The sequence below is a fragment of the Rana temporaria genome, chromosome 2, assembly GCF_905171775.1.
Source record: "Rana temporaria chromosome 2, aRanTem1.1, whole genome shotgun sequence".
Taxonomy (NCBI): Eukaryota; Metazoa; Chordata; class Amphibia; order Anura; family Ranidae; genus Rana; species Rana temporaria.
In genome coordinates this window covers 419,777,444-419,791,367 of record NC_053490.1, presented here as the reverse complement: position 1 = coordinate 419,791,367, position 13,924 = coordinate 419,777,444, and the positions used below count along the sequence as shown (strand labels likewise).

The following is a 13,924-nucleotide window of genomic DNA, read 5'->3' as shown; positions in this document are numbered from 1 at the left end:
TACAGGACAACTCTGTGAATGTTCTTAAAGCGGGGGTTCACCCTAAAATTAACTTTGTGGCTAACCTATCTCTAGCCTTAATAAAGGCTTGTAGCGTTGTCATTTTTTTTTTTAAGGTGTACACTTACCTGTCTTCAGCCGCACTTCCGGGTCGTCTTCCTTGCGGGGAGTGGGCGTGTCGTCCTTTTCCCCAACGGGGAGCTCTGCGCAATGTCTCCTGGGAGTGAGTGTAGATCCTCCCAGGAGACGATTGACGTGTGGGTCAAGCGCGTCATCGCCTTTCCGAAAATATCCGACGGGGGACTCGGCTCTTTACGGCGCTATGCGGCGCCTGCCGTGTAGAGCTGACTGCGCAGGCATTGTAAAGTGCCGAGTCCCCCTCGGATATTTTCGGAAGGCAATGACGCGCTTGAATTTCTCACTTCCAATCATCGATGCGTCGTCTTAGGAACGCCTACTCCCCGGGGGAGCGAGAACCCCGAAGCCGGGTGAATAGAACCCAAAAAAATCGTAAGTACAGCTGAAAAAAAAATAATTCAGCATACTGTTGATGTCAGCAGTATGCTGGATGTAATTGTATATAGATTTTTTAGGGTGAACCCCCGCTTTAAGTGGCCCAGCCAGAGCCCAGACTTAAACCCTATTGAACGTCTCTGGAGATATCTGAAATAGGCTGTGCACCGAAGCTCCCCATCCAACCTGATGGAGCTTGAGAGGTCCTGCAAAGAAGAATGGAAGAAACTGCCCAAAAATAAGGGTGTCAAGCTTGTAGCATACTCAAAAAAACTAAATATTGAAAACTATTTACATGTGATTTTTTATTTATTTTTTAATAAATGTGCAAAGATTTCAAACCACCTTTCTTTCACGTTGTCCTTATGGGATGATATTTGTAGAGTTTTGAGGAAAATAATGAACTTAATCCATTTTTGAATAAGGCTGCAACATAAAATGAGGAAAGAGTGGAAGTGCTGTGAATACTTTTGGATGCACTGTACTACCCACCGCCATACACTTCGTACCCCTCTCCCTGCACATTCTACCCACCGCCATACACTTCGTACCCCTCCCCCTGAACATTATCCCCACCGCCATACACTCTGCACCGCTCTCCTGCACATACTTACCCGCTGCTGTGCACTTTGCACTGTACATTTCCTATTTAACGTTGCCACATTCTGCACTATGTAAATTGTCTCAGACTCTATTTAACAATACCCCTTTAAGCGTCTCCCTATATTTAGTGCACTTTAAACCACGCCCACTTTTCACATGCCACTTTTTTTTACCTTTTAAACTTGATCCCTAGGGCCCACTTTTGATCTTGCGCATGGGCCCATTGATTTCTTGATACAATCCTTGGTGGAATTCATCTTCAATGTGTTGGTCAAATCCATCTTAATCTGCTAGTCTAACACTACCCTCTCCTCAGACTGAATGCGGTCTTTCAAAGGTGTCTGCTTTACTACTTCATTCAGAATGCAGACTCCCAAAAACAGGAAGTGTTACTGCCCCTAATCACCATGTAAAATAAAGGAAGAAAGCCTAAAAGAAAACAAATCAAGCCACCTAATTGAGCACCAGTGAGCTGCAATATATTACATGTTTATTTTGGGGTTTAATACTGCTTCATAACGCATTCTGTAGAAGGGGCATGTGGTAAAGTGTGTAAAATCTAGAGTGGTTCAAGGGTATATGAACCCCTAGATTCTTGATCAATGGCTTACCAAAATGGGAGCAAAAATAATAGCGACTGCTGCTCAGCAGTGTCACATTTAACACAATTTATAGGTGTTAAAGGGGTTGTAAAGGATCGTCTTTTATTTTCTAAATTGGTTCCTTTAAGCTAGTGCATTGTGGGTTCACTTACCTTTTCCTTCCATTTCCCTTCTAAATGTTTTTTTTTTCTTTGTTTGAATTTCTCACTTCCTGTTTCTCCTCAGTAAGCTTTCCACCATCATCGGTGGAAAGCTCATTTAGAACAGCTTACTGAACACCTTACTAAGGAGGAACAGGAAGTGAGAAATTCAGACAAAGAAAACAAAGAAAACAAATATTTAGAAGTGAAATGGAAGGAAAAGGAAGTGAACCAACAATGCACTAGCTTAAAGTAACCTATTTTAGAAAATAAAAAACGAACCTTTACAACCCCTTTAACTTTGTAAATGGTCAGTTGATTTTTTCAACAAGATTTTTGCAGCATAAAGGGAAAAAAAAGCTAGCCTGATATTCAAGGCATACAGCAGCATGTCTGCGTAAAGCCTGGGTTTATGGTGTTACCCACTCACTGATATGCCCTGGATAGTGGGCTTATACCAAATCGCTCCGCAAAGATGTTCCATTGCTAATATACTGTATAAAGGAATGGGGAAAGGGGCAACCCAGACGTGTCGCCTTGCTGATGTGCTGGAAATTGTGCCATTTTACTTACTATCATGTTACTTCTATGTTGCATTTGTGTACTTTATAAGAGTCCTTTATTTTCCTAGTTAACCAGGGCACTTTCACCCATTGCTGCCCAGGCCAATTTTCAGCTTTCTGCGCTGTCGCACTTTGACAATTGCGCAGTCATGCAGCACTGTACCCATATGACATGTTTATCATCTTTCACACAAATCAAGCTTTCTTTTGGTGGTATTTAATCACCACTGGGTTTTTCATTTTTTTGCTAAACAAATGAAACCTTTCCAAAAATTTTATTCTTTGCCCCTCTTATAAAATTTTGCAAACGGGTAATTTTTCTTCACTGATGTGCACTAATAAGCTGCACTGATGGGCACTGTTGGAGCTGCACTGATAAGGGCACTGATGATCAGTGAAGATGTCCCCATTCACACTAGCCGGTTACTGGTCTCTCCTCCCCTCACACTGACAGCACGAGGAAAGGAATGCAGATAACTGGCAAATGTGTTTACTTTGTGATCTGCTGTGATTGGACACAGCTGGTCACGTGGTTAATGTACTTATATTTTTCACTGCAAGATTTTTTGGCCCAATTTAATGTGATTCTTTGTTTTTCGCATGCTCTGTGTGTGCTGCATGTTCTGAAGTTTGTTCCCATGTGCATAATCTGTCAGGAGCTATTTGATTTATTGATAGACAGCAGACAAAGTGCTGAAAGGTTCTTTCAATAGATACTGTTGTAAGTGGTGACCCCTTATTGCTGAGAAGGTAGTTTGCTTTGAGAGAGGAGTATAGAGTACATTTGTTAAGGGGGGGGGGGAAGCTTTGAGTATACTACTTTGGCTTTTAGATGTTCATATAAAATACACCACACTTCATACGTAACTGACTTGGAATAGAATTCTATAGCTGTGTCAAATTGCATTTTAGAATATTTCAGCTGTTAGGTTGATCTTTCCATTGTCTTTACAAGACCTTGGTGTGTTGTTGGCGTGGGTAATTTTTTATAATTACCATTATAGTAAAATAATAAAATACATTTTTGACACCCCAGTTTAGGTAAATTGAACTGGGAAAGGCTGTATTTTTTTATATGCATAAAAAGCGGATTTACTAACTGATATTGTAATAAATTCAGCTTATTTAAAGTGGAGTTCCACCCATAAATATAACATTACATCAGTAGTTTTAAAGAAATGTCATTAGTCCTTTACGAATTTTTTTTTTTTTTTAGATGCCGTCAAACTGTTGTTGCTAGGCAGAATAGTTAATCTTCCCACTTCCTGCACCTGGGTGCTTAATGCTTCCTAACCTACACCGCACAGACTCCTGGGAATGTAGTGGGTGTAACTTTCCAGGAGTCTGTACACTCCCCAGTCTCAAAGAATCATGTGACTTGGACAGCACAGGTGCTGAAACCTGATCTGACACTGCTTGTGCAGCACTAAGCATGTGCGAGATCTGCAAGGCTGAAATCCAGGAAGTCATACAGTCTGGCTTCATGATGCCCACACTTCAGATGGCCCCAGTCAATTTCTATTTTATAAAGTGTCTAAATGCTGTAACAACCTAACAAAACGGACCTTAGTTTACAGACTAACTTTACTAGAATACATTAAGCTTGTGTATTACAGGGGTATTTATATTTAAAAAGTGAAATTGTGTCCGGAACTCCGCTTTAATGTCTATTGGTTACACAACATTTAAATGCAAATGCACACAGGTAGTTGGCCAGCCTCATATGTAAGGAAGTTTGAATTGTTCTTGTATTTCTATTGTAGTGTTTAGTTTAGCCTGCAATAAATGTTCTTTTAGATACATTTCCACTTATAAAGTAAATTGTGTCTAGTTATGTTTTGCATTAAGAGTGTGTCTTTTGTATGCTGCATATGAAACTGCTGATATTTCTAGTAAAGTGGATCTTATAGGAAATACAAGTTAGATTAGCTGGCTCTTTAGTGCTCTACATAACCTTATGAGACCATATGTCTCTGCCATTGGTTCTTCTGAAGGTTCCTCAAAATATTCCTATGAATCCACGCGGAAACTGGTAATGGTTGTGTCGTCCCCCGTCGTCCCTTTTTAACATGGGAGCACAGTTCTGCTTTTGTACCATGCTTCCTCCTCCCACAGCACAGATAAAAGGTAGAGAATAGGTAGAAGGGATGCTTGAGTGACAGCAGGGGGGGGCTTGTTGTCACTGGAGACGAAAGTCTGACCGGCATTCAAATTTGCAGGAAAAAGATACTAGGTTTGCTTTGCTATTCCTAATTTGGTTAACATGCTCATGGTGAACTTCCTTTAGGGACCTATTCACACTAGGTGTGGTAGGACTATGTTGGATGGCTATTCCAGAGCTGTCCTACTGCAAGACAAAGCAAATGCCTCGTTTCCTATCTTGCCAATTCACACCACTGTGTTGAGGTGGTGTGCGCTGGAAAAAGTACAACATGCAGTGTGTTTTTTTTTTTTTATATAAAAAATTGCCACAATGCGAAGCAATTGACTGCCTCGCACCATGCTGTGGCCAGTAGAAATTATTAAAACTTGACTGACATTTCAATGGCGTTTAAAAATACATCAATATCTGTGTTTGGGTGTACTCTGGTATAAGTCTGTTTTCACATGGTCTATGGGCATTTGCCATTCATGTCTATGGCCAGCTATAGGTAGCACCTAGACTTTCAGGGCTGGGGAATTTGTTGCACAGGTTCAGTTGCCCATGTGCAAGAGGCCTAAGAATAATGATCCTGGGGACCACACCTTCAAAATCAAGTAGACAATGGCAGCTCACACATTTGTTGCCCCAAGTTCCTTTTGTTGACCTGTGAAATGTATTTCCCTAAACTTTGGTGTATACATTTTTATTTGTGACGCATTAAGATAGTCTCTAGTTTGATAAAACACAAATATAATCACAAGGACTGATTTTCAGTATGTACAATGCAAGAACGTATGAGGTGATTTTGTATTTAATTTTCATTTCCACTAATGATAATGCTAGTTATTGTCATTTGTGAAGTGAGATTGCTAGATATGAAGTGCAAACATACCTAAATAGAGACTGAATAGAAATGTGATAAACATAGAGACCTCTTTAATGGTAATTATAACTGTAAGGAAGTGGCTGCAAATTACATTATGTCTTCCATACAAATGATGAGTGTGTCAGCCTGTTTACCTGAGATATAGTTGCTGTTTGTATTAGAACACAGGTGCAGTGGCAGTATTTTTGCCCATGTATCATTGGTGATTTTTTATGATTTTTTTTTTTTTTTATGAATTTTCACCATGGTTACTGTACAATATTCACTGACCACATCATATCTTTTTTTTGCTCTTTTTTTGCCTGGTCCTTGTGTGGTCCAATAAACATTATTTAGTTAAAAAAAACATCTATTACAATGGGAGCTTTATTGAAAAGTTTTCATACTACAATATAAAACAAAAATTGACAATACAGAAAATGCAGGCCAAGGGGCCAAAATAACGATACAGGAAACGTAAGCGATTGCAGTAGTAGTCATACAATCGGATACATTTTTTTTTTTTTTTTTTTTTATTATTAAACATTAAAGCAGTAGTGAATTGTTGTTTTTCTCTTGATAATCCTGGTATGATACTAAAATACAGTCATACGGATATTGTCATTGAAAATTCTGTTGCAAATTGTTTTTGATCTTTATTGAAACCTGTGCAAGGAGTTTGCTTCAGGGTGGATTTTATTTAAATCAAGTCGATTTTAAATCACTAGTAAAAAGGCTTGATTTAAATCAACTCTATTTAAATCATTTTTAAAGAGCAACTGTCATCTCTGTCCAGCAGTGGCTCCTCCTCTGACCCGCTGTTGACTTACCGACAGCCCTATATACTTTAATGGGATGGCTGGTGATTTGGCAGTGACACCACAAGGTGAGGGACGTAGCGGCAGCAGCTGAGTGGTTGCTCGCTAACAGGCGCTGCCATGATGGATCTAAAATGACAGGTGCTCTTTAAATGTAATGACTCATTCTTGCTGGTAGTTAGAATCTTTAATATTTGCAAACAAAATGAAGGTTTCCTATTTAGAATAATAAGCTGTCAGGTTAGTAAAACGGCAATATCAGAACTGATTCAATCATACAGTTTTTAGTGTACATAGATTTGCAAAACAATGGGATAAATAAATATTCCTGAGCTTTGTTTTATCTCATGGTTACTGTAAAATTGTTTGAATGCAGTGCATGTTATCTTGGCTTGCAGAGCTTGGATTCATTGAATGAGTTTATCAAAAATGTAAATATTGCAGAATATACAGCCTCATGCTATATAACTAAACTCCGTTTCCTGCTGAATAAATCAAATTATTAATGTATCTTAAATAGAAAACTCTTTTGGATAGATTTTTTATTTTTTTACTCCAAAAGCATTTTATTTAAATGTAATCTAAAAAATCTGATTAAAATATACCCCATTGTGATAGTGCTGTGCCAAGCTGTGCCAAGCACTAGAGTTGTCATCAGAGAGGAGTGTCATGTGCTTATACTCAGAAGTACCAAGTAATTTATATGCTTCCTGATGCCGGAGCAGTACAGAAAGGAGAACAATTTTTTTTAATGTTAATAAATTCTGGGGTTACTAAAAAAAACGGCGTGGGGGTCCCCCCAAAATCCACATCAGACCCTTATCTGGGCACGTAGCCCGGCCGGTCGTGAAAAGGGGGTGGGGACAAGTGAGTGCCCCCCTCCTGTACCAGGCCACATGCACATGCCCACCCCAAAGCACCTTGTCCCTATGTTGATGAGAACAAGGGCCTCTTCCCGATAACCCTGGCCGTTGGTTGGCAGGGGGGGTTATCAGAATCCGGCAGCCCCCTTTAATAAGTGGGCCCCCAGATCCTGGCCCCCCACCCTATGTGAATGAATATGGGGTACATCGTACCGAGTGGGCAAAAGAGCAGAAGATAGCTGAGGAGCCCGGCAGAAGACAGCGGACAGCGGTAGAAGAACCGGAGAGACTCCCGAAGTGGGAAGAGACCCCCGGAGCTGCCTAATAATTTACTTTAAAAACCTTTTGTAGTGTGTTTTTTTTCTACACTTTTTTTTCCCCCCAGTTTAATGGATAGGGTTATGATGTACCACATAAGGGGGGCTCCTGGATTCCGATAAGCCCCCCGCCCGCAGTCCCCGATAACCAACAGCCAGGGTTGTTGGAAAGAGGCTCTTGTCCTCATCAACATGGGGACCAAGTGCTTTGGGGTAGGGGGCGTAGGGCCCCCCCTGCTCCAAAGCACCTACCCCCCATATTGAGGGCATGTGGCCTGGTACGGTTCAGGAGGGGGGGGCTTATTTGTCCCCGCCCCCTTTCCTGACCTTCCGGGCAGCGTGCCCGTATAAGGGTCTGGTATGGATTTTAGGGGGACCCCCACACCACTTTTTTGGCGTAGGGGATTCCCCTTAAAATCCATACCAGACCCAAGGGAGGAACCCAATGCCGGTTTTTTATTTAAAATTTGGCGTGGATTTCCCTCTCAAGATTCATACCTGACAGTGTCTTGTTTTATCGGGGATCAAAGTCTGATCCCTGTTCATTGAAGTCGGACTTCAAAGTCGCAGGGCAAAGTCAGATTCAAAGTAGTACGACTGTCGTGTCGTACCAGTGTGAACCCAGCCTTCCGGCTGTGTTTACACTGGTACGACAAACGCTCCAACATTGGGAGCTCATGTCGCATGACGTGTGAAAGTCAATGTTTCCCTATGAAAGCTGTCTTAACTGGTCCGACACAAGTCGGTCCGACTTTGAAAATATGCTCCCTGTACAACTTTGGTCCGACTTTGATCCTACTTCAGCCCATTGAATATCATTGAAGTCGGATCAAAGTAGGATCCTTGTCCTTACCATCCGACATGGTGATTACAGCAGCAGTAAAGGGAATTTATCTCTCACTGGGATTGTTTTGGTCAAAGGACAAGTCAGACTATCACAAAGTTGGATCAAAGTAGTATCCTGTTCATTCCAGTTGGGTGAATGTAGGACTTATGTCACAGAGCATAGTAGGATGAAAGTCGTATGACTGTCGTGTAGTATCAGTGTGAACCCAGCTTGATTCACACCTATGCAGGTTGCAGTTTTCATATTGCAGGTGGATGTTAAGTTTTTCAATACATGCTTTTCATCCATTGACGTCTATGGAAACAAAAACCTAAAAAAAGGTCCCTGGCCCTTTCCATAAAGTGCACAGATGTGAACTACAGCTATAGCATACAATGTTGTATAGACTGTAGTGTTTTTTCAAAACTGAAAATGTGCTAAAAAATGCATAGGTGTAAACAAGGCCTTAATCCTGTCACTGTGGGGTCTAGATGTAAATGTTTTCACACAGCTTTCTCTTAAGTATTGCCACTTTTTTTCCCTCAATTAAATGTAATTAAATAAATGTGTGAGTCTTGGGAGAAAACTGAGAATCGTGTAAAAACCTTTGTAAATAGACCCCTTTAAAGAAGTTGAAATTACCTGTAGGTGTGTGATATAGGTTAACTGCTTTTGCCAGTAATGTTTAGTATATTAAATCGGATTCCTAATGAATAATATTTTGCATTTGGATTATTTTCAGGGTTGGCTAGTATGTGAAGAGCAGACCTGCCAGAACCGGACACGACGCGTTCCCTTAAACTTTTCTCGCAGTGGGCCAATCTGCCAGGCCTGTATGAAAGCAACGTTAAGATCCGAAGTAAGTCTCAAATGTGATGTTTTGCTTTGTCCCCTGACTGGTCAAGTTGTTAGTATTTATGCATGGGGCTCTGTAAATTGGAGCTTTGTTGTACAGCTCAAAAGCAGACTTCCCTGTGGTACTTTGAATAGAAGATGAATTCTGGCCCACAAAGTTGTCTTGTACAATGCAGGTATTTTAAAGCAGTCCTTAACCTAATACAAACATTTAAAAAAAAAGTATTCCAAGATCTCCCCCTGTTTTTCAGTTTTTGTAAAGTACAGGATAAGCAACATCCTAGTGGTACAGCCTTACCTAGCTTTCCAACATAAGTTGGGACCAGCCTATGTCTTAAGCTCTTGGCGCTGACCACACTCAAATATGAGGCCATTCGGTGGGTTGGCCTTGGTGCCAAGTGCTGCTTACGCGTCCCAGCACAGTTACCGATTGACTAATGGAAAGTTCCCAATCACATGACAGCCAATCACAGTGGTCACAGATCATTATAGATGGAGTAAAGGAATTTTGACGCCAACGTTTTTTCCCCAGAAATAAATGGTAATTTTGAAAAAATTCTAAAAATAAAAAATTTAGTGTTTGACAGTTTTACAAATTGAAAGTCTTTTTGTTACACCGGGAAGGTGAAATGCAGTATATATAAAAACATTATGCTTGAAATAAAAGTACAGATTATTCCGTAAATACACTAAACTCGCTTTTTAAAATTGTGTGTTCCAAATTAAATATCAAGGACTGTATGTGTTAGAAAGTTCAATTATACATGAGAACCCCCCTTTCCCTCACAATATAAAAGTTTCCTGCCAATGTGCATTTTCAGTTATTGGCAATGCTGATCCAGAAGAATACATTACTTGCAAGGGCTTGATCAATGCTCTCCCTTTTTTCAGATGTCATTTTATTTATAAATGAAGGTATTTTTGGGAGGTTTGGAAATCTTCCCTACTTGATGATGCTGCTGGTGAAGAAACACTTTGTTGCTTCTGGATCATCGCAAAGTGTTTCTGAAATGAATGAAAAAGCTTCATTCCATAAAGTATTTCTTTTGGGCACCTCTGGCTCTCCAGGATGTGTTTTGTCATCCTTGCAGCATTTGGAAAATAATATTTTTTTCTCACAATATTTGCAAATTGAAGCTTTGCGCTAAGCAGAAATTGCTCTAAACATAATGTGATGATGAGAACCCGAATAGGAATCATGTATATGTTATAAAGATAAACTCATTTATCAGTCAATTAAGGCCTGATAGAACAGAAACTTTTCTACTGTATTCCAACAATCACCCAACTGTAGGAGATACAAGATGAAGCCCACACCACAAGCAAACTAAACTGGAGCCTTTTCCCTACAGTGCCCCCTAGTAAAAGATATGCATATTTCTCTTGTTTGAGAACTGCATTGAGAAGTACAGTGTTACATGACATAAACTGGAGCCTTTTCCCTACAGTGCCCCCTAGTAAAAGATATGCATATTTCTCTTGTTTGAGAACTGCATTGAGAAGTACAGTGTTACATGACTTGTATTCCAGGAACTAGTGTATTGGAAAATCTATTTTTTTTTCTAGGGGCAACCCAAAATTGTTTGCGTGTATAATATATATATATATATATATATATATATATATATATATATATATATATATATATATATATATATATATATAATCACTTTTAATGATAAGACACCCGACACAGAGAGGGTGAATCTCCCTAATGGAGGCACAGAGAAATGAAAACTGACAGGTGTTCTATTCTATCTCCACTCCGCTTCTTTATGCTCTCTAGTTTAGGATCAAGTAAGCGTAATTGTATGCTTTTATACTTTTCATCCAGATCTTCTGGTGTTAAGTTTGGGAGACTGAATGCTGTACTCTCAGCCCACTATTTTACAGGCACCCATAGTTTGTTGGCAGCATTATAAACGTCCATGAAAATGTTGCTCTAAATGGTCTGCCTACAGAGCAGAGAGTGACCCTGTCCGAATGGACTGTAGGATAATGCCATAACAGATATGCAAGTGAATAGTCCACACACCTTTTGACTACCAGTAAAACCTCTGATTTTTCACAGCTGTCGGAGTCAAAGCAAGCTCAGCCTTAACCATGAGCTTGTTTTAATGTATTCAATCTGTGTCACACTGTCCCATTATTTTTAATTTGGTGCAGCCAGAACCTTTGTCTGCCACTAGTCGGAGGCTTGGACCAGTTGGATCAGTTTTATAAAGTTTCAGTTCACCATTGATCGCTCTCTTTTCTGGGGTTACAAGATTCTTTCAAGTGGTTTCACTTTGTGCCATTATATATCTATTTTTATATGTTATATATCGCCGCAGGGGGCTGTGGAAAGTTGTTTTCCTGAAACTTCCTTCTTAAAGTTAGGGTGCGTGTTATACGCCGATAAATACGGTAATTGTTATGTTCACATGTGTTCGTATATGGCGTGCATCTCTGCATACTGTATGTATGAATATGAAAGGTTTGCTGTATGCCTGCACAGTATATATGGAATGACCACAACGATACATATGAGCAGTGTATGTGGCATGGTGATTATATATATATATATATATATATATATATATATATATATATATATATATGTATATATATAATGTTAAATCGTGCATATTCAAGTCAGTGAAATGGGTATTCATAAAATTATATGTATAGTTTACACCAGGTCACTAATGGTTATGTAAAGCAACGCCATCAAATTAAAGTTGCTAGAAAATGAGCTCCCTGTACATATAAGTTACTGCTCCTCCTGCTCACACCATTGACAAGAAAGCCTTTAACAGAAGTGTTCTGCAGAACCTGGCTCTTCCTCTGCAGTTCCTCCCGCCTGCCCCTACGTCACTACAAGACATAGTAAGGACATGACAATTAAGGGAAGAACCCACTGAGAGCAGTGAAATGGCATTAGGTGGTGCGGGTAACCGGAGAGTTAAGCAATCCCTTCCTTTTTTATTTTTTTTTACATGGAGCTCTGTTATTGACGGCTTTAATTCAGGAACAGTTATTTAAGGGAAAGTAGTTGACATCGTTATTGGCAACTAAATGTCATTTCTTCAGGGACATTTATAATATAAGTTTGCTTTTCTAAGGGAAAAATGTACAGAACATCATTAAACTGTGTGTTGTGCGCATGCCTTTAATTTGTATTTTTTCCTCTAAATGCAAATTTGATACATACTCTTGATTTTTCATTGCCGCTAATTTACGCAGTAATGTTTGGCACAAAGTACTTTCTTTCATACAAATAATATAGGCTCTATTACAGCATGAGTTAATCCCTGTCCAGCTCTAGTTTTTCAATAATGTTGAATCTCTAGGAAATTCCTTGGTAAACAAGGGTCTATGTCATCTGTTGAAATGTAGCCGAGCTCATACGAGGCAAGGCTTTCTATTCGGGTCCTTGAGTCTGTATTATATGGTGTTATGATTTCTTTGTGATGGCGTCTGTCTGAGTGTTAGAGGCCTTAGCTTTGCTTGGCCTCAACTAAGCTTATTATGCTTTTCAAAAAAACATTTCCAAAGCTGGTTGTAAGCCCAGTGGCTTACCACTTGTGAATGATTACAGATTTTCCTTGTTTTTGGTACCCCTCTGACCTCACACTCCCACCACTTTTATTTCACATTGCGAAAACCATCCACTGCACATCCAAGTTTCATTGAGCAGCCTAAACCCTACACATTTTGGTGTTAAGTAAAAGGAGGGAAATCTGCTTAACTCCTTCCCCAGCAGAGCTCTCCTAATGAGAAATTTAGAGACTTTTGTAATTAAAATGCATAGCTGCTGTCTGTATACACTCCTTATGTTTTTTATTTTTGTGATGAAAAATAAAATGAATGGAATGATCAACAAGCTATGCAGATCCTCTATATGTTGCATACCACACCGTATAATGCTTTTAGATTTATGGGAAACGCACAACTTAAGGTCAAACTTTTATAAAAAATTATGAATTTTTGTTCTTAGCATCCAGTCAGATTACACTTGTTAGCAATTACACATGTACTTCCATTTTTTTGGAACAGACGTTTATTTTCCTCTAACTTTAATGCATGAGGCCCACTGTGGCTCTTGCTGTTGACATTTAATTGGTGGATTAGAATTGATTTCCAGGGAATATTGTAAGTGGTTTTTGTATTTGTAATAAAAATATATAGTATCCTTGCCAACCTTTTATGCTCTTACGCCACCAGTATAAAATGTTTGTAAAATAGTAATTGTAGGCAGTAGAAACAGTCAAATGAATACAGTGAGGCTTAATGAAGAGAGAAAATGGTTGGTGGCGTAAAGAAGCACAGTTCATCTGCAGGGTGAAGCCTCAATGCACCCTAAGCCCACTGACGGATCGAAATTCAGCCATTTCAGCAGGAACTTGCCGAATAACAATTTGTCTATGGGCAGGCTGGTTGTACTAACTTGATTCCTTTGATCGGCTTCAGTACAACCAGCCTTTCTGTTGTTTGTTTTTCTTGCTATCGCTGCTGTCGGCTGTATCTGCTGGCAGTGATCTTTGTATTCTGATGGCAGGGGAACCTTCCAATGTCAGAATACAATAGCACAGCTGGAAGGTATCCCTCATCAGCACTGACCTTTTATGATCTGGGGCCCAGGTCAACTTTTTCTGCTAGAGTCAGAACACCCCTTGGAGTCTTCTTTAACTGTTTCAGGCATGGCTCCCCTCCTATGTCCTATGAATTTTTAGGGGAAAGTTTGTCATGTTAGCTGGCTCAGAATGCAGAGGCCACTGGCAGGATCTCATGCCCTCTGTTTTATCTGTTGCGGGAACTGCCTCTGCACAAGCAG

General features: G+C 39.8%; 1 protein-coding gene across 2 annotated transcripts in view; it reads left to right on the top strand.

Annotated features, from left to right (window-relative positions):
• POLA1 (DNA polymerase alpha 1, catalytic subunit) overlaps positions 1 to 13,924 on the top strand; it is a 481,679-nt gene that overhangs the window by 332,464 nt on the left and 135,291 nt on the right. For both annotated transcript variants that reach the window (XM_040338205.1, XM_040338204.1), the window contains exon 35: positions 8,996 to 9,112. In XM_040338205.1, the coding sequence (XP_040194139.1) occupies positions 8,996 to 9,112 (117 nt within the window). The remainder of the gene's footprint in view (positions 1 to 8,995; positions 9,113 to 13,924) is intronic.